At 39.4% G+C, this 22162-nt stretch overlaps 1 protein-coding gene across 2 annotated transcripts in view; it reads left to right on the forward strand.

Annotated features, from left to right (window-relative positions):
- Window positions 1-22162, forward strand: part of PLCB1 (phospholipase C beta 1) — a 631360-nt gene that overhangs the window by 534845 nt on the left and 74353 nt on the right. Inside the window, exons 23-26 of one of the 2 annotated variants that reach the window (XM_015560268.1) lie at window positions 1967-2099; window positions 4614-4667; window positions 8086-8305; window positions 11215-11395. In XM_015560268.1, the coding sequence (XP_015415754.1) occupies window positions 1967-2099; window positions 4614-4667; window positions 8086-8305; window positions 11215-11395 (588 nt within the window). Of the gene's footprint in view, window positions 1-1964; window positions 2100-4613; window positions 4668-8085; window positions 8306-11214; window positions 11396-22162 lie in introns of both variants that reach the window. The other variant, XM_006758081.2, reaches the window with a different exon arrangement.

A 22162-nucleotide genomic window follows, 5' to 3' on the forward strand; every position in this document is an offset into this window, starting at 1 on the left:
CCCAGAATCTGTGCCTCCGAGAACCGATGAAACCTGATTTCACTGCAAGTTTAAGTGAGCCTGCTATGGGACCCCACAGTGACTGGAAAACACCTGTGCCAATCTCGGGCTGAAAAACAGAAGCAAGCTCTCCGTGTAACATTTAAGGAGCGACCCAGGCAAAATTACCAAAGAATGTTACCGTTCTTTTTTTTCCATTGATTTTTAGAGAGAGTGGAACGGAGGGGGAGAGATAGAGAGCGAGAAACATCCATGTGAAAGAGATATACCGATTGGTTGCCTCCCACATGCACCCTGACCCGGGGCGGGGATTGAGTCTTCAACCCAGGTATTGCCTTTGACCAAAATCAAACCCGAGACCCTTCAGTCCTCAGGCCCACACTCTATCCACTGCGCCAAACTGGCTAGGGCTATTTCATTTTATATTGATGCATTTCAAAGAAGGTTGCAAATACTGGCATATTTCATCCCTAAACACTTCAGGATGAATGTATCAGGATATAGTTTTAAGAAATGAACCAAATCTCTAAGAAATCTGGGGCAGATACATTATCTTATTTTATTCAGCTAATAGAAATTGAAGGTACAAATTATATATGTCTTTGAAGAAGCTCTTTCTTGAAGGAAAGACAAAGCCATACCCACTTCTCACACTTATTCCAATAGACTAGATTTCTGCATGATGAAACCCAGAAAAACTGGTGGCCTTGCCCCTTACCCATCTGATGTCCAAATAGAGATGCTGTTATCCTAACCACTATATGGAGGGACTACAGTTTTTAGATGACTTTGGCAAGGACAGCATGACCCAGCATCTCCAACAACTCAGTCACACATTTGGTATTTGCAAGACCCTTTACTTACCATACTAACCACTCAATTAAGTTCCGTGCATTTTAGTGTTCTATAGTGCTGTAAAGTTTTGTTTTGATTTTATTGAATTTATTGGGGTAAAATTGGCTAACAAATTATGCAGGTTCTAGGTATACACTTCTACAATATATAATCTTTTATTGTATTGTGTGCTTATTTTTTTATTGCTTGGTTATCACATTCAATTTTCAAAGGGCATGCCCTGGCTGGTTTGGCTCAGTGGATAGAGCGTCGGCCTGCGGACTGAAAGGTCCCAGGTTCGATTCCAGTCAAGGGCATGTGCCTTGGTTGCGGGCACATCCCCAGTGGGGGGTGTGTAGGAGGCAGCTGATTGATGTTTCTCTCTCATCGATATTTCTAACTCTCTATCCCTCTCCCTTCGTCTCTGTAAAAAACCAATAAAATATATTTAAAAAAATTTTTTTTCAAAGGGCAGGATGTAGACTTATTCAATTAGCATATCAAATAGCATCTCTTCCTCTGTAAAACTTGTGAAAATGGCCTTTCCAGTTATCCTTTTATTATTACACTTACAAGATATTTTAAAGTCACTTCTGTTCAATTTTTAAATAGGAATAATATAAATATTACTTTAAAATAAAATTTTGGTTTAAAAAAGTCTACTTGTGAAGAAAAAAATGTTGTAATACTTTCGGTTGGCCACTAGAGGGCAGGAGCCCACTTCTGCTTTGTTAATTTTGCACATTTTTCTCTACTTGTCTAAGCCAAATTCAGTGCAACTGAAATATTAGCTTCCGAACTTTCTTTCCTTGAAATTTGTTTACTTGGATCCTAAGAGTCTCTCCATTAAATTGATAAAGTTGACATTTCTAGTTCTTTGGTTTCTGTCATAATTTCCAGTCTTATGTGAAAGGATTCCGTGCTTATTTTACTCAACTCATCAGAAAGAATATCTGGAAAAAAGGCTAGGGCAAAATAAAGTCACAAGAACTGACTTCCACTGATTCCTTGAAGTGAGACAAGGAATTTCGTTTTTTAATTTCAGCTCAAATACAATGCAATCAAATAGTTTAAGAAGGTAATAACAAAACAGTAAGAAATATGGGAAATGAAAGGATGTTTACCATTTTAGCCTGATCCTGGGGAAACACCGTCAGAAGCTCCGAGTGAAGCCGGGACGACTCCAGCAGAAAATGGAGTAAATCACACTACATCCCTGGCGCCCAAACCTCCCTCCCAGGCCCTCCACAGCCAACCTGCTCCAGGTAAAACCTCAGAAAAGAAAGCTGTAAAACTTGACAGAGAGCCTCTAGTTTGTTCGTGCCACAAAGGAGGTAGCATGATGCAGTTATCTACAGTATCATGTGAGCAAGGGCACATGGACTTAGAAGGATCCAGAAATGTGTGATAAAGGAATGAATGAATGAGTGAATGAATGAATAAATGAGTGAACAAATGAAGTAATGAGTGAATGAATGAATGAGTGAATACCAAGAAAGACACCTAAGTGCTCATCTGGCTCTGCTGATGATGACTTACGAAGCCACAACAAAATATCACCCAGGATTCTGGTGTCTTTATTTCGTGGTGGATTATGTCTGCTGGCAGTCTCAAAAGATTTAGACTCAAGGGCCAAAGGTTGTTTTACAGGAAGAATAAAATGCGTAAAGTTAAAAGTGGTTGTTTTACAAACTTGTAAGCAGCTATGCTTTAGAAGCTCATTCGTAGCTCTTCCTCACTAAGTCAAGGCTCCAACTTACTTTTCAATAACCTTGAGCACTCCTCAGGTGCCCAGCACTCTGCTAAACCCTTCATGTGGATTATCTCATTGAACTCTTAGACTCTGCCTAGGAGTGTAGATTCTATGATTGTCCCATTGTCCGGGTGACTAAACTGCAGTTCTGGGGTGACAAGGTGCTTCTCGAAGGTCATATAGCCAGGGAAGGGTGATGTCCAGACTGGCACAGTCCCCTATGATGCTAAAATACTTGCTTTCAACTTCTGTGCTCTTACCAAAGCTGCACTCATGTCTCACTTCTCAGGAAAATCCTTTGATTTCTATGCAACTAACTTTGACGTGTTGTCTGAGACTGCTTTAGGCAACTACAGTGGTACACATGTCCTATTTCCCCAGGAGATGGTAGGGTTCCCAGGTTAGGCTTCAGTTTGATGTTTCCTTTGCAAAGAGCCTGGGAATAGCATGTACTTAATAACTTGTTGTTGAATTGGTCAATAAGCTGAATAAAGGGAGAGGGATTTTCTTCCATGAAAGTGTGGCCTCATGTCTCCTCATGCCAGTGCATGCCACCAATGTGCCCAGACTCTTTATTTGGGAGGGGAGGAGTATTTCTCATGGGGGAGAATGAGGTTTTGAAAAGAACAAATGTGTATGAGATATGACTGGGGCCTATGCTTTCAAGAAGGTTGTTGAGATCGGTAACAGTGAGGCGACTTGGTCAGGAACAAGAAGTGATATTTTCAAATGAAGATTTTTATATGGCAAATACAAACTTTTGAGTGCCTCTGGAATATAAATAAGCCATTTAAATATGCGAGTGATAATAGCCTTGTGCTTTGCTTTTTTAAAATTTTGTTTTATTGCTTAAAGTATTACAAAAAGTATTACATATGTCTTCTTTTTTTTACTTTTCTCCCTTGACCTTCCTCTGGCCCCCCCTACTCCCCAGTTGTGCTTTGCTTTTGATAGTAGAAGAGCATTTAGACTTCTTTTTTGGGGGGGGATTTCATGTTTTGAAAAAATTTGACATACAGAATAATTTTTTAAAACGGAACAGACAGCATTACAAAAATGGTTTGCACTTCTCTGATGTTAACATCTGTCAGAATCATAGTGTGACTCTCAGGCCAGGAAATCAACCTTGGCTCAGCACCCTGACCTGAACGACGGGCCTTGTTTGAACTTCACCCGCTTCCCACTAATGTCTTCATATGACCATCCCAGGTTCCAACTCAGGATCCCACACTGTGTTTAATGGTCATGACTCCTTATTTTCTTTTAACCTATGACGGACCCTCAGTCTGTCTTGTCTTTCATGACCTTGGCACTATTGAAGAGTTCTGGTCAGGTATTTTGCAGAATAGCCCTCCATTTGGACCAGCCTGATGTTTTCTCATGATTAGGTTGAAGTACTGCATGTTTGGCAAGGACATCACAGATGTGATGTCACGCCCTTCTCAGTGCAGTATGTCAGGGGAATCTGGTAGTGATGTGTCTCCTCACTGGTGGTGTTGGAGCACTTGGTTAAAGTGATGACTACCAGCTTTCTCCACTGAAAGTTATGGTTTTCTCCTTCATAGTTAACAGCTATACTGGGGGAGATACTTTTAGATGATGCAGCTATCCTGTTTCTCCTTAAACATTTACCCAGTGATCTTGGCATCCAATAGAACTTGTCTGCAACAAGTTAGTGATTAGTGCCAACTTGTCAGCATTTGATTTTTAAAAGACCACTTGTCATTCTTGATTTTGCCAAAAGGTGGCAGTAGCATTGCCTAAATTGAATTTGTTGCTGGTTTTTATTTCAAGTGGAGGGATATACTTTTTTCTCTATAAATGGAACATACAGATTCACATTTAATTATGTTTGCCTCAAAGTAACAAAAGGAGAACATTTCTTAGAAGTTTTTGGAATAATTTTCTCCCCAAATTTGTAATTTCTCCACAAAGAGATTTAGACTCAAGGGCCAATCGTTGTTTTACAAGAAGAATAAAATGTAAAAAGTTAAAAATGCCTATTTCTTTTATCTTTTTATTTCAGGTTCTGTAAAGGCACCTGCCAAAACAGAAGATCTTATTCATAGTGTTTTAACAGGTAAATACCACCCTTTCCCCGGAGGAATTAGGCAGCTAAATATTATAGAGTATAAGTATTTAGAGCAGTGGTTCTCAACCTTCTGGCCCTTTAAATACAGTTCCTCATGTTGTGACCCAACCATAAAATTATTTTTGTTGCTACTTCATAACTGTAATGTTGCTACTGTTATGAATTGTAATGTAAATATCTGATATGCAGGATGGTCTTAGGCGACCCCTGTGAAAGGGTCGTTCAACCGCCAAAGGGGTCATGACCCACAGATTGAGAACCACTGGTTTAGAGGAAAGAAGGCTTCCCTCCATCTCTGAAGATTAGCATTATTCATATTTCTTCTCTAAAAATATTTACAGATACACAGCCCTAGTTGAGGCCACACTACATGATGTGATCACAGAAAAGTGACCATCCTTGAGCGATAGGATCCTATTGATATAAAAATAATATAATTTCACAAAATATCCATTTTAGAATCTAAAATTGTTTCATCCTGGAAATGTGGCCCAGCTAATAGGAAGGCATATCCTCCCAAAGTAACAACAGTAAACCATCGTTTAGAAATACAGAATACGATCCATTGGTGACCACAGAATACACAGTGTTGGAGGACTGTGATTCAGTTGGGAAATATTTTATATTTGGTTAATTTCATAAACTAGTGGGACTGGAATTGGCACAAGCTTTCTTTAATACAGTTAGCCATACTTAATAAAATCTGAAAAATGTTTGATACTCGGCCTAATCTACACAGAAATGCTCACCAAAAACAGCACTACTGGGAAGAGCCCCAAACTGCATATAGCCCAATGTCTGTAAACAGTCGGGTGGATCCACACTTCGTGTTACAATCACAGACTAAACTCTCGGAATAAATAAACCACAGTCACACACAACATGCATAAAATTCACAAGGACTGTGTTGAAGAAAAGAGGCCAGACACGAATGAGCACATTTTTTATGATTCCATCTACATAAAGTTCAAAAACAAGCAAAACTAACTCACATGGATTGGATTATATCTGATGGGGAGCAGGAACCAAAAAGAGGGCCTCTGGCATCTGATGATATTCTTACGCCGTTCTGAGTAATGGTTGTTGAAGTATGCTCACTTTGTGAAAGTGTATAGGCCTTTATCTTTACGATTTATATATTGTTAGGCATGTATTTATGTTTCACCGAAATAATACATAAAATAGTCATAGAAAAAATTACTTCAAGAATTTTTTTTAAATATATATGTTTATTTACTTCAGAGAGGAAAGGAGAGGGAGGGAGAGATAGGAACATCAATAATGAGAGAGAATCATTGATCAGCTACCTCCTCCTTCACACCCCTAGCGGGGATGGAGCCCACAACCAGGGCATGTGCCCTGACTGGGAATGGAACCGAGACCTCCTGGTTCATAGGTTGATGCTGAACCACTGAGCCACGCTAGTCAGGCAACAATGTATTTTTAAAAACATGTTTTAAAGATTTAGTTCCCTGGGTAACAAGTTGACACATACAACAAGAGACAATAACAATAACACATGATTCCAGTGTTATTTAAAAATAAATGCATAGAAGAAAGGCCAAGGGTCTATACAATAAACTAACAGTGATTATCTCTGGATGGCTTGTTGATGCGTGATATTTGACTCTTTATATAAATGAACATTATCTGTATGCTTAAGAGCATATTCGAATTATAACCTTTCATACTCAGACTTTTTTTAAGTATTTTCTCTGGAATTTTTTTAAACACAGGTTGGAACATCTTGAACCCTGTTGCTACTTGCCATAGCTGATGTGCTACACACTGTGCTTAAAGAAATGGGATTGAATCTGTCATCAAAAATGCAGCAATTCCTTGGGATTATAAATTATTAATATAATAAGTTACTACGCAATCCTAATGAGTCTATTTGGGCCTGAGGGAAACCATTAAATAAATGTACCTGATTTTCGCACTAACCTCTTTATCCAAAGGAATCTAATGTCAGGAGACTAGACACATTATAAGAAAGGGAAGCATATTTCAATTGCTTAAAGACCTCAGCATTTAAGAACACCAATTTGTATTCTGATTTTAACATTAATTCACTAGCTATCTCATCTTCTACTCAGGTCTTTTGTTATTCATGGCATAGGTATGCTGTTTCTGAATCTTTTGGCAGTTCTAAATATTTATGATAACATTTTTTCCCCCTCTCAGAAGCAGAAAGTTCAAATCAAAGAAAGCATGGAAACATGTGAACTATGACTAACTGCAATGAATTGCCATCTATTTGGACCTAGATTAAGTCATAGTTCACATGTTAAGGCACCCACTATTCATGGATGGCTGAGATAAAAATTGCTGGCACACTGTTATACTCCATTGACTATAAGATCCATCTTAATTTCAGAAATGTTAACATATTTTTAAATGCATTTTCTAGAATTGACCAGATATGTCAATAAAATTCAGAATGTCTTAAGGTCAAGTTCTTTCACATTTAATGAATTCCCAGCAGTGGATAAAATATGTAGCCATGTAATGGTGCCACTGGGAAAATCACATTAATGGGCTTTCCTTCACTTTATTGCTTTATACTAGAACACTGATAAATGTACAGGCCTACCACATCTATCCTGTGAATAGTGCCCCTGACAGAGGGTGCTGAAGAACCTGAACAATCATTAGTGAAGCGTCTACAGGCACACTGCCAGAAACTGTGCTAAACGCTTGGCAGCAATTCTTCTATTTCACCAGCACAATAATCCTGAAAAGTAGGGAAGCCTTGTGATCCTTAAGGTGGATGCTATTGGTGTCCCGCACAGATCCCCTTTACCCACCGGCGGACCCATCCTCAAGGTGCAGTGAGCGATGGCTGACAACAGCTCAGAGCTTTCCCTGCTCTTGAAAATTGCTCTCAGCCAAAAGGAAGCTTCCTCTCTAGTAGGCTCTGCCTCCCCCCATGGACTATCCCAAATATGCAAAATGCTGACCCCCTTGCCTCAAGGTGAGGCCAACTCCATGGTACAATTCACACTCCAGAGCGCCCAGCTGGGTCAGGCAGGAGCCAGCCTCCATCTAAGCCCACATCACCTTTAACTGCTTCCCCTTCCCCATCTGCTGCCCTCACTCCCCTCCTCCTGAGAGCCTCCCTCAGGGAATCACATGCACCGGTTTGCTCCTCTTGGGCTCTGTTTCTAGGCAGCCCAAACTTTTAAAAAAAGTTACAAGTGAATAAATTGAGTCTTTGAGAAATTTGGTAACCTTGTCACAAAGTTAGCAAGTGACGGAGCCACCCTGAAGCCCACTTAAGCTCAACATAAAAGCTCTGCTCTTAAGCTCGGGTTGGCTAGGATCAGACACACAAGTTGCTACTCCTCTCTACGTCTGCCTTTTCAGTCCTTCCATGTCTTTTAGCTTTTCTGCTCTTTCGTTGCAGAAGTGGAAGCGCAGACTATTGAAGAGCTAAAGCAACAGAAGTCGTTTGTAAAACTTCAAAAGAAGCACTACAAAGAAATGAAAGAGCTGGTTAAGAGACACCACAAGAAAACCACGGACCTTATCAAGGAGCACACTACAAAGTATAATGAAATTCAGAATGACTACCTAAGAAGGAGAGCGGCTTTGGAAAAGACAGCCAAAAAGGATAGTAAGAAAAAGTAAGTCGGATGAGTATGATTTGTTTGATGGCATGAGGCAGAGACATTTACGTGGATTTTTTCCTGTCTTGTTCTGTATTTTACACCTCTACCACTGCAAGATGGAAAGCCACCCCATTCTTTCCATTATGTATCTCTTCTGTCACCTCAGCTTAGTTTTGCTTGTGGACTGAATTTCTTGATGTGACTAAATTCTGAGAATAGATATGCAGGGAGTCCTATCCATGAGTCCTAGCCTATGAGCCCAATATCAACTGGCTGATTTCCCATAATACAGCAGCCAACCTAGTGGGTATGAAATTTTTCCATGTACCTAGACCCTAGTTGAAGAGATAATTTGTCATACAGAAAGAAGTTTCACATGTTCTTTGCTGCCCCATCGTTAACCCACAAAGCCCTGCACAGGTAACCCTAGTGTTTGGATCCAGGGGTCCCCACGGCTCCATGCACCCAGACTTGACATGGAGAGGCATCTCTCACACATTTATTCAACCAATGTTTATTGAGCACCAACTGTATGCCTGGAGGACACAGCAGTTAACATGACCTACATAATTCTCACGCACAGTAACTGATGTGGTCATGTGGGAACCATGTGAGCATGTAAGCTACCTGTCAGTGAGAGTTGGAGGGCTGTACTACATCCTCCCTTCCACTTCTTTATTGAGTAATCTTATCTTGATGCGAGGTTATAGAGAGAGGCAAGGTGCCTTTTTCAGATCCATATTGTGAAAACAAGGTTTACCATGTGATTAACTTAAAAGCACAATCAAAACCCAGTACTAGAGTTTTAAAAAGCAGCAAAACCTTTACTTCTAAGAACTGGAGCTGCCTCACAAGCCATCTGGTGAACTTTTGTCACTTCTTCAAGGAAGAAGCTGAAAGCTAATGGCATTAACATTTACCTGCAGTTACATACACAGTTCCAGTAAAGCTTGGCCTAAAACTTCTCCTAAATTCCTATTTTAGTGATATGTACATAGTCATTTATTTATTCACATATTTATTTACTTATGTCTTATTCTGCAAACTTCCAATAGAGCGTTGAAGTTATTTACAGAAGACGTGTGTAAAAATCTTACAAAAAGCAGAGAAAGAAAAACAACATACACACATACATACACACAGACTGAGTGGTTACCAGTTTTTTAGGCCTGCTGTCCAACACGGGAGTCATTAGCCACAAGTGGCTATTGAGCCTTTGGAAAGTGGCTCATAGAATTTGAAATGTGCTGTAAGTATAATATGAATACCAGATTTCAAAGACTTTATTTAAAAAGAAAAGAATATGAAATAACTCATTTTTATATGAACCTACCACATTGATTTTCTTTTAATTGCATGTTGAAGTGCTAATATTGGGGATGTATTAGGTTATATAAAATATGTTATTAAAATTAATTTCACTCATTTCTTTTTACTCTTTAAGGTAGCTACTAAAATTTTTAGATCACATATGTAGAAAAAAATTAACTGTGGCTCATGTTGTATTTCTACTGGATAGCACCGACCATTTAATGCAATTTCAGTCCTTAAACATTGAATATAGCTCTCATCTTCTGAGAAAAGGAAATATGGGTTAGACAATTCTCCTCATCTGATTAAAGAAAACTTGCTTGCTTTTCCAAGAGAGACAAACATGTCCCTGGTATTAAATTATAGAAGAATTCATCTCATGGATCTTAAACAGGCAACATTAGGCAACGGGGGATATTTTCAACTCTGCTTTACAAAAGATGCAGAAACCTTGTTCCCTTGGTTATTTTCTAATACTTCCCCTCAACACACAGACGGAAGTCCCTAAGCATCTAGCATCAGAGGACACATCAGGAGAGCCTCCTTTTAAAAGGCAAAGCCACTAAGGCCTGATCATGTCTGCCACCTCCCAGCCTCCTTCATACACCTTAAACTTCTGAAAATAACTCAGCAATGAATGGATGTAATATCCTTTAGATTTGTTTTTTATTCATATATCCATCATCTCAACTGAGCTGTCCCCATAATATGTCGAGCAGATCATATAAGGATAGTTTCTGTCCAGACACTGGCATGCATGACTCTGTGCTGTAATTGTTTGTTCTTTTATAAGCCTCACCTGAGGATATTATTTCTATTGATTTTTAGAGAGAGTAGAATGGAGAAAGGAGGGGAAAAGAGAGAGAGAAAAAAAACAACAACATTGATATGATAGAGAGATACTGATTGGTTGCCTCCCCAACTGGGACCAGAGATCAAACCTGCAAATGAGGTACATGCTCTTGACCTGGAATCAAACCCATGACCCTTTGGTCTAAGGGCCAATGCTCTAACCCAGGGGTGGGCAAACTTTTTGACTCGAGGGCCACAATGGGTTCTTAAACTGGACCGGAGGGCCGGAACAAAAGCATGGATGGAGTGTTTGTGTGAACTAATATAAATTCAAAGTAAACATCATTACATAAAAGGGTACGGTCTTTTTTTTTTTTTTTTTTAGTTTTATTCATTTCAAACGGCCATAGTTTGCCCACGGCTGCAACCACTGAGCAACCAACCGGGGTTCTTTGCTGTACTTAAGACCTTGCTTTCCCCCAGGTGTCTGTCCTCAGATGAGCAGCATTGCAGTACCCTCCCCTCGCAGTATCCTTAGGCACAGTATGTCAGTGAACCTTGGCTTCCTCAGATGTTAACTGGAGATAGTCATGCTCCTCATTGCATTGTTGTGAAAGCCTTTTTTAGTGTAGAAAGTGCCTGGCACATATTGAGGGGTCACAAATGTCTTGTCCTCGGCACTTCAGCCTGTACTTGAGGTGGATTATCGAAATATTGATTTCCAAACACAGTGCTCTCTCTAGGAGGAAACCTGGTGAATCACTACCCTCCACCGTACTGTGACCTGCATGTTTTGTGAGTTAAGTTCTGTGTCTCCGCAGATCGGAACCCAGCAGCCCTGACCACGGCTCATCAACCATTGAGCAAGATCTGGCTGCCCTGGATGCCGAAATGACCCAGAAGTTAATAGACTTGAAGGACAAGCAACAACAGCAACTGCTTAATCTTCGGCAAGAACAGTATTATAGTGAAAAATACCAGAAGCGAGAACACATTAAACTGGTAAGCCCAAGAAACATGGTTTATGTTTGTATGGCTGGAACCCTATTTTCTATAGAAGACTTTTGATGAAAACTTTGAATAAATTCAAGTTAGACTGCGGCAGATGTGGCTGTGCCTTCCTGCTGCTTCCTTCCCCAATAATATTATTTTGATGCCAGGTTATAGAGAGAGGTAAGATATGTTTTTCCAGGTTATAGAGAGAGGTAAGATATGTTTTTCCAGGTTATCGAGAGAGGTAAGATATGTTTTTCAGATCCATATTATGACATATGACTTAACACATGATTAACTTACAAACAATAAAAACCCAGAACCTGGGTTTTTTAAAGCTGAAAATCATCATTTCTTAGAACTAGACATGTCTAGTGTTCACCATACTAATATTTTATAATTCCCTTCTTCCAACATCTTTACCAAGCTCCTCTCTGCTCCCGAATGAGGCTTTGTTTTATTGCTTTTATTTTCACTGACTTATTTGGGGGTTATAATATTTTTTGAGAGTTTTGCAATCTCACAAAGAACTGGAAAACACTTTAAAAAGATTAAGACCACGCTGCTAATAAATGTTCACTTTCATTGTATCTCTGGGCTTCTCAAGAACTAAAAACAATTATACAGCCTACTCAATGGTAAGCATGGAGTGTTGTCTACCCAATTGCTCAGGCTCCCAATGAAATAAAATGCCATCGTCTCTGTTAATGATCAGTTTTATCTTCCAAAATGTTGATGCCTTGACACATAGTAGGGACATGGAAAATATTTGGTGATAGGTAAATGAAATGAATCGATCAATCAACTAGCCTTGAAACAAGCTTGTGCCCCAAACAAAACAAACGAGTTAGCTTTATAGAAATTAGTGTCCCCAGAGGAAATGGGTTCTGAGAGGTGTTTGTATGACCTGTCCATTTCCTTGTTGAAGGTGGATCCATGTAAGAGAGTTCTGAGGCAGTTTCTCTTGGCAGGTTGGCCATCCATGGGTGGTGTAGCCAGGATAAAGTGCAATTCTGTTGTTCGATTACTGATTCCCAATGGCAATATGCCAGTGAGTCGGTCTAAATCGCAGGAGGAGCTAGTCAAAATCAGATTCCACTTGGTCAATTATTGTCAACTTCAGCCTGCGTCAGAATTACCTAGAGCAGTGGTCGGCAAACTGTGGCTCAGCAAACTGCGGCTCGTGAGCCACATGGTGCTCTTTGGTCCCTCGAGTGTGGCTCTGCCACAAAATACCGACTTCTGCGCATGGGCCACGAAGTTTCAATCACACTGTACATGCGCCTGCACGTGGTATTTTGTGGAAGAGCCACACTGAAGGGGCCAATGAGCCGCATGTGGCTCGCGAGCCACGGTTTGCCAACCACGGACCTAGAGGGCTTATTAGAGCAGATCGCTGGGTCCCAGCCTGAGTTCCCAATTCCACAGATCGGAACTCTCAAAGGGCCTCTGATGCTGATGCTCCTGGTCTAGGGACCACACTTGGAGACACAGGATTTGTCTTTTATGAGTTCCGCATGATTTTGATGGGCCCCCTTGTTTATGAACCGTTAAGCTAAGACCTGAACCGTGGTGCAGCAGTTGAGTTTGATGTAGGGAAGGGATTGCCCAGGACAGAACCCGAGAAAGTCAAAGTGAAGTTTAATGGGAGATAATGGCTTTGGGACACACTGCAAACACTACCATCTGGCTTTCTCTAGTGCAGCATCCCTAGTACTCCAGAAAATAGTAATAACATAATTACTGTGTATTGGGCACTCACCATGGGGCTATGCACTGTGCTAAGCCATTTATAGGAACTGCCCAATTTAATCCTCATTGTAACCACTGGGTTTTGGTACTGTTGTAAGCCCATTTAGCAGATTAAAAATCTTACCGAGAAATGTAGTGACCTTCCCAAGGTTTCACAACTAGAAAGTGGTGCAGTTGGGATTTGAACCTTGATCTGCTGACTCTAGACTAGAACTCCTGCTTTAAACCATAGTGCAGGTGCCTCCACCAATTCAGATGCCAAGCCAACGTTATGATAATGACCTCAAATCTATGTATCAACTTGTGAGTACACGGCCAATTCCTTCATTAGGATGATTGGATACCCTGCCACTCTCTCTTTTTCTCTTCTTTTAAAATGATAATTTATATTTTATTTTTAGAGAGAGAGGAACAGAGAGGGAGAGAGAGAAATATTGATGTAAGAGCAAAGCATTGATTGGCTGCCTCCTGCATGCCCCATTCAGGGGATTGAGCTGCAACCTGGGCAACCTTTCAATGCATGGATGACACCCAACCAACTGAGCCCACTGGCCAGGGCTCTCTTTTTTATTTAACAGATTTATTTCACATACCATGCAATTCACTCACTTAAAGTGTACAGTTCAATGGTTTTTAAATTGTGGATTTGGAGCTCAGATAAAGCCCCAAACACTGTGGGGCTTTGGACACACACATATGGGCCTTTGTTAAGAGGGCTCAGCCCAAAGACCATGGATTTAGAACCAAAGTTTATTTGAGAGCTATTGGGGAGCATCCGCAATATGCACGTCATGCCTTCTAGCTGATGTGTGTATCAGAACTCCATTTCTGCTGGAAAATCTTTTTAGTGAAATTCATGCAGAACTGTCAATTCTATCTTTGGTTGTGGTTCTGAATTATGACTAGGCTTTTAGGCTAAATTAGACAAATGGAAGTGTAATTAAAAAGTCAGTCGGCCCCAGGTAAAAAGGAGTATTTGGGTGATGAGAAAAATTAAAACAAGATATTTTATCTTCCAAAATTGCTTTGGGAATTAAATACACATGTATCTTTGTTAAGGCTTTTCAAATGCCAGCACCCACAGTTCAAGGATCTAGAAAGAAAGCATGGCATCGGTAAGCTACCTGCTAAATATTCATAAAAAAGTAAACGTTTACAAAATGCTCTGGTAGACACTAGAGATAAAGATGAAGACATGGTCACCACACACTGAGAGAACATGTATTACAAACAGTTATATTACCAGGTGAATAAATGAAATAATAGAGGTCTCAACAAATTGATATGAAAATACACTTGTGAGAACAGTTTTTCTAACTGTATACACTGATAAACACCAGAGGACTATTTTAAGTAATTTTTCATATTATCAGGGAGGTGTACAATGCACACCAAGTGACATACAATATACCTTCAAAAGATTTTTTATGCATGCCCACATAAGGATCTTCATCTTTAAAGTTCTATATCCAGATAGCTCTGCAGTCTGGTTACTTCAAGTGAAGTCCCCTACTCACCTGGCCCCACCTGCTAAATCACAATTTGCATTTTAAAAGGCGTTCAGGTGACCTGTTACACATTCAAGTTGAAGAAGCGCAGTTTTAGAGCTATCTACCCTTACCTTTGCTCAACAAGACTAGAATGAGCCTAAAATTTCTTTTAGTTGAAATGGGAAATAGAACTGCTGACTACTGACAGCTGATCATCAAGCTGGATGAGTATCTATTGGTGCCCAAGTCGCAGATCCTATGGAAATCGCTTCTGTGATTTCTGGCCTAAATTCACAATAAAAGAAAATGGTTATTTTCAGGTGGAGGTGAGTGAAAATGAAGACATAAGTTTCTCAACCTTATTTAAGTTCCTGTGCTTCCTAAAATCTTTCCACAGAAATTATGAGGATCTGTGGACCCCAATTAGGGATCCCTGTTACAAGGAAGAGCTACACACTTGAGGAATTGGCTGTAACTTCTTTATCTGTTTTCATCAACTGCCAAAGGTTGGCCCTGAGTTTTGCCCATTCAATCAGGGTTAGATTTTAATTTTAAAGTGACTTTGCTAAGTGGAGGAAATTCTGAGGGGATCTCCCTGATGATTTCTCCATCACTCTCATTCAGCCACAGCATCAGAATTCAAGGCTTGACACCCTCAGCATAGTGAGAGGCTTTGTGGTAATGTCCATGGGCCACTCCTCCGTCTCAGCAGTGCCTGGCCTGACATTTTGTTTTCTCATTTCTTCCTTCTTGGTAGCTTTAAGGAAATATTTCCTCGCTTTCTCTCAGTCATCACTCTCTATTCTGTGCAGAGGCTTGTTTAGTTTTGCTTTGCATCCCACCTTTTCTCCTCTGTTGTATTTTTAAGTCTCCCACATGTCCTAATCCCATTCATGTCTTCCTTCCTTCCTTCACATCAACATGAATGGCCCATGATCTTCTCATGCATCCTCCTGCCTGTCCCAGCAGCAATCATTTGTGGCTCCAAACCCACACTAGTGACCATCCACCTGAGTTCCCCAGTTTCTGGCCAGTCCCGGTGTTTCACAGTGAAAGCTCGGAGTAGTGAAAGCTCTGGGTGAATGTTGATCAGCTGTGAATAGATGACCCATCAGGATGGGATTGGTGATGAGTGCAGGTCTTGTCTCAAACCTCATCATTTCTGGCCAATGCTCCCCCACTGGGTAGCTATACTTCCTCATTTGTCCATTGAAGATAAAAATAATCCTCACTTCATTAAACTATAAGAAGGAATAATGAGGTAATGTACAGAAAACATTGTTTTAAGTGCAAGTTCCCCACATCCCCCGCAATACATCGGCTGCCTCCTGCATGCCCCCCACTGGGCGTGGAGCCCGCAACCCGGGCATGTGCCCTTGGCCGGAATCAAACCTGGGACCCTTTGGCTCTATCCACTGAGCCAAACCAGCTAGGCCTGTATTGCATTTTCTGACATCCTGCTACAGCCTGAGCGGGCTCATCCTCTTCCTTTTAATGATTTCTATCTGCACCATTTGCTGTTGCTGCCTGTCTGGGAGCCAATCTTGAATTATTTCCCTTCTGTGGCTGCCCGGCTGAAGTCTATGAACCAGGAGGAATTGCAGTGTCAGGAAGTATTGCTACACTAGTTGTGCTAGTGTTTTCTGTCTTTCTCCAATAGTCTGACTTGAACATAAGGTCATTTGTCTTGGGAAATACGATATAATTTTCCCCAAAACTTTACATTCTCTGCCAAGGAGGAAATGACAAATAAATAAAAGACTTTATTAATGAAATAGGGAATGAAATAATTGTCAAAATGTGTTCTTATGTTTCAGTTTTCCTGATCATCATTGGGTAACCCTAATGGAGTTGCTGTTTTTCTTTTCATGTCTGTGTATTTACACATATATATGTATACATATATGTATATAGCTATATATATATGTAGATATATACACATCTATAGTATATATTTACACACATACGCATACACATATTTCTTACTGTATATATAATTAGAAATGGTATTTATATAGTTAGAAATTATATTAATCTTCAATTGCATTCCTTTAATTATGAGCAAATATAAGCATATATATATGTATATATGTATATATATATTCACACACACATATACATACATATAAGGATGGGCAAAAGTAGGTTTACAGTTGTCAGTATGCAAAACACAGTTTATACTTGTATTATTTATTAACTGCTGTATTCTTTTTCATATAATCTACTGCAAACCTACTTTTGTCCACCCCTGTACATACAAATGTACATAGTTCATTTATATATAGCATATATATAGTTCTCGCTGTGTATATTTACATAAAATACATATATATTTATATATACATATATTACATATATACATATATTTCATATATGATGTTAAAAATTATGTATTACATTATGTTATATTTAATATTTATATATTACTTATATTATACTAGAGGCCTGGTGCATGAAATTCATGCCCAGGGGTGAGGTGCGGGGTTCCCTCAGCCCAGTCTGCACCCTCTCCAATCTGGGACATCCCTCTCGCAATCCAGGACCGCTGGCTCCTAACCGCTCACTGCCTGCCTGCCTGGTCACCCCTAACCGCCTCTGCCTCAACCCCCGCCACTGTGGCTTTGTCCGGAAGGACATCCGGAAGATGTCTGGAAGACATCTGGTCTATCCGGTCTAATTAGCATATTACCCCTTTATTAGTATACAATATACAAGTATTACATGTATAGTTAAAAATGATAACTACATGGTTATAAATTGTATTAATTTTAAATCATATTGTTTTAATTATGAGAAAAAATAAGCATATTTATGTGTGTTTATTAGCCATTTGTATTCCTTTCTCCCACAAACTGCCTATTCACATCCATTGCCCATTTTTCTGTTGGATTGTCTTCTGTTTTTTTCACCCACAGAGTTCATACTGTATCTTTTCATTTATTATTTTAGGAAATAGGGCTAGTTAGAAAGTATAAAGTATGCTTATATAATTCACTCACCCATTTAAAATTATTGAATGCCTGGTGTTGAGTGTTTCCTTCCACGACCCGCGTGGAGTAGGGTTCGGTATCTGAAAGAGGAGCCGCACAACAAATGAGAGAAAAAGACACGAGATAATTTTGCAATATTGGGGGACCAGGCGGCAAGTCCCAAAGGACTTCCTCCCTGTGCTCAGGCCTCAGCAAGCTTTTATTGATTCTGGGATGCACCCATAGCATAGCTCTTAGGCAGGTGACCCCTGGCAACAGGCAGACTAGCCCATCAGCAAGGATTTACATAATAATAAATGGGGGAGTAGTTTCAGCTACCACTGTCTGGACAAACAGAGGTGGCGCCTAGCTCCGAGCTTTGCTAGGGCTTCAAAGGCACCCAGCCTTTGGGGGGTTTAGGGGATGTCTAAGCTTATCAGATAGTGAAGGCAATAAACAGTTTCCCACACCTACTCTGGTCCTCATTCTGATGAAGGGATTCTGTGTGGACCGAATGTCCTAAATGTGCTCCTGCCAAGGGGCTTACAGTGGTTAGGAGTACAATTTGTGGACTGAAACCTACTCTATACCCATCTTTATCAGTCACTATTGTTGCATAAGAAACACCTTAAAATTTATGGGGCTTAAAACAGTAACCATTTTCAGGAGTGTGGAACATCCAGCTCAAGGGCCATATAAGGTCCTCCAAATCATTTGTGCTGGCCCTGTCAAGGCATTAGGGGTGAGTTAATTAAATGTTTGACCAAATATAGCAGGCTAATTTTTAAGTTGATAAATGTTTGTATGGCCCAGGAATAATGTTATAAATATCCAAATGGCCCTGGGCAGAAAAAAAGGTTCCCCACCCCTGAAGCTCTTGATTCTGTGCAGCAATTGAAGTTTAACTCAATGGATGGTTCTACTGGTGTTGGCTGAGCTCACTTATGTGTCTTTGGCTCAGCTGCCAGTCACTTAGGGGCTCTACTTCTGGAGGTTGGCTGACCACCAGCTGGGTCAGCACAGATGACTGATCCACATCTCTGATCACCCCACAGGAAGGCATCCAGCTGAGAACGAGTGTAAGAGAACGAGGTCTCTAAAGAGGTCTTGTTTCTCTTCCTTCTTTGACCAAAACAAGTCGTAGGACTTGCCCACATCCAAGAGATAGGCAAATCTCTCATTTGAGGGACCTGCAAGTTATATTGCAAAGAACATAGATACAGAGAGCAGTGGAGAATCAGGACCTTTAAAAAATATATATTCATCTACACATAGCCCTCATCATTTGGAAATGAGATTCAATAAAACCATCCATGGAAACTAAACACAGGGCCTTGAACATGGGCAGCATTCCTTACCAAAGGACACTTCACACACGAGTTAGAGTGAGTAGACATAACTTCCATTTTTAGTTATGTAGCTTTACACTTAAGTGTCTGCATTCTCATTTGTAAAATAAAAAAAGTCTATACAACAATGTCTGTAAAGTTTCCCTCTGACTGTCATGCTAGTTTTACTTAAATCATTGAACCCAGAAATGATCCAGATCTCTGACCTTTCAAAATAATAATTAGGGATTTCAGCTTAAAGCAATAAACATTTCAACTTGGGTTTTTCTCTTGTATGTGTGCACAATATAAGCCAATATATTTTTATGTGCTAATTGTTGACTATTTAGGTGAGATTAAAGGTGAAAAGGTCAGTAAACAGAACCATCCCCAAAGGCTGAGGAAATAATAGTTTTGACTTGTATCGACTTACAGAAGCTTAGGGAACAGAAGAGATTCTGCTGAAAGGAAAATTCCAAAATAGAATCCACAAGTCAGATAATTTAGTTTGTGCCCTCTGGAACTACAGCCCTCACTGCATCCCATCTGGCAAGTGGAGGGTGCTGAAATGATATATTTTGCATTAAGGAAAAAATAGCTGGCATGCTGTGGCATTTATCTTCATGGGCAGCTCTTCTGGGTCTAGCTTCCAAATGGACTGTTGAAATATTAAACCCTTGATTTATTGCTATTTTAGTTATAAGCCACAGGATAAATCATGTATCTTTTAGCCATGTCTCCTGTCATAATTATTTGAAAAGCTCCAGTTGGAATACTATTGTCACTTTCCCATCTGACTGGTGGGTAATAATTACTATTTTACTCATTCTCAATTAAATGGCCTTGGCATCTTTTAGAATTCTGAAGGCTTATCCTAAAATTTTAGTGGTTTGGGTTTTCTTCAATTGATTTAACGAGATATAACAATCTCATGGGGCTTGATCAGATGCAAACACTTTCTCATTTTCTTCTATTTTAATCAGGAAATCTATAATTGCACCCTGGCTAGTGTGGCTCAGTTGTTTGGGCATTGTCCCATGCACAGAGAGGTTGCCAGTTCTATTTCTGGTCAGGGTTTATGCCTGGGTTGCAGGCTGGATACCGGGTGGGGGGCGGGGAACGTGGGCGGGGCATGCAGAAGGCAGCCTATTGATATCTTGTTCTCACACCAATGTTTCTCACTCCCTCTTCCGTCCTCTCTCTCAAAAGATCAAAAATATTTAAAAAAATAAATCCATAATTGCACTGTTGGTGACAAAACACCAACTTTTCAATAACTCTTGCAAGTACCTTCATTAGTATTTAGATTTATAAAGGGATAATACTTTGCTCTATTCTAAATTTTTATTTAAAACTATGTAAGAATTATTTTCAGTGTAAGTACTTTCATCATAAAAGTTGCCTTTATCAATAAAATAAATATCTCATGGCCATAAATACTTATTTTTTATCATTTCAGGATATCTTAAACCTTTATTGAATTCTAAAGAAAACTTATAGCCATAGGATAATATAATTTTACAACTTATTAAAGGAATTTTAGTGCTGATTTAGATGTTATATTTTACTGATGAGGAAATTCAGAGAATTGATATGGCAAAACCCAAGCATCATCTAGGATGATAAAATGAGATGAAACAACCAGAAGTCTTTTTATTAAATTTCTTGATTTTTAAAAAACATTTGAAGATATTCCAGGTGATAGCCTCATAAAAGAATACCAAAAATATCATTCAGCCCTAACCGGTTTGGCTCAGTGGATAGAGTGTCGGCCTGCAGACTGAAAGGTCCCAGGTTCGATTCCGGTCAAGGGCATGTACCTTGGTTGCAGGCACATCCCCAGCAGGAGGTGTGCAGGAGGCAGCTGGTCGATGTTTCTCTCTCATTGATGTTTCTAACTCTCTATCTCTCTCCCTTCCTTTCTGTAAAAAAATCAATAAAATATATTTTTTAAAAAATATCATTCAATGGGGTATGTTACATTGATCCATTTATATTTCCCAGAAAACGAAAAAAGCTGACATTTACCTCGGCAAAATTTAAATGTGAAAAATAATTTTAAATGTTATACATGCATTGAGCCAATTTATTGACATTGACTAGGAGTCTTTTTCACTTTATTTGTTTGCACAGCGAGAATAAGAAAATTTGAGGATCTTTGAAACATTTAGATTCAAATAAGCTATAAATTTTGTTTAGCTATAGTAATAAAAAAATTCATTAAGTATGAAAATATCTCAGAGAATGATTAAGATAATGCCCTTTTGATCTAAGAATTTCTCTTCCTCCTGAAAAGAGAAGAGAGAATGCCAGCTCCACATGGGCAGGGCCGGTCTGTGGCTTCAAAGTTGGACCATCCACCCTAATCCAGTGTCTAGTGCTGCCCAGGTGCTCAGTAAACACTGGCTGATGAATGAATATTTCTCAATTTAAATGGCCAGGGTACACCCCAGTATAAACATCTGCTTTGTTTTTAAATTGTCAGTAATACATTTATTTATAGATCATTACTTAGTTTAAAAGAATCATAAATTCTTTGTAGAAGAAAAACAAACTATAGTGAAAATTCAGCACTTGGTTAATGAGTGCTTTGACTAGTTAAAAAAGAAGATAGATTCTCTAGAGAGTAGAAGAACAGGAAGGAAGATTGAGTTGTGTCTGAAGTGTGGACGTTTAATACTTGACTTTTTGCCCATTTTCCAAAATTATCCTTCTTAGAAGAGACTTCAAAGATTCTAATTTCTGTCCACATTTCTTTTATCCCTTTTGAGCTAGAGTCAAATTACTTTCCCTCCATCGAAACCATTCTCTCACTGTCAAATGACCAAACCAAGCGAAATTCAGCGTGGATTGGAGAACAAACATGAAATTATATTCCCCTGTGGATTTTCTTTTTCATTCCTTAAAAGGTTTGGAACATTTAACTAGGAGAGTTGTTATGAGTGGTAAATAAACAAGCAAAATTACTGAAATGTGTCTACTTCTTTGGGCCAGGAAAAAATCATATTAAAAGTTAAAATTAGATGTTGTTTACTGCATTTCAGTTTACCACGTACCCTCTTGTTTTCTTAGGAATTTTAAACTAATTTTTTTTCTTTTCTTTCTTCAGTGAGTTTGTTGGCTAGCTCGTGATTGACAGAGTCTTTGAGTAGAGCCTGTCTGTTAAATACACCAAAAGTGAGAGTACTCCTAAGTTACTCAAAAAGCATTTTAGTTATTCTATGAAAAATTACTCTT

Source organism: Myotis davidii, unplaced genomic scaffold (assembly GCF_000327345.1).
Source record: "Myotis davidii unplaced genomic scaffold, ASM32734v1 scaffold32, whole genome shotgun sequence".
In the NCBI taxonomy this organism is placed as follows: Eukaryota; Metazoa; Chordata; class Mammalia; order Chiroptera; family Vespertilionidae; genus Myotis; species Myotis davidii.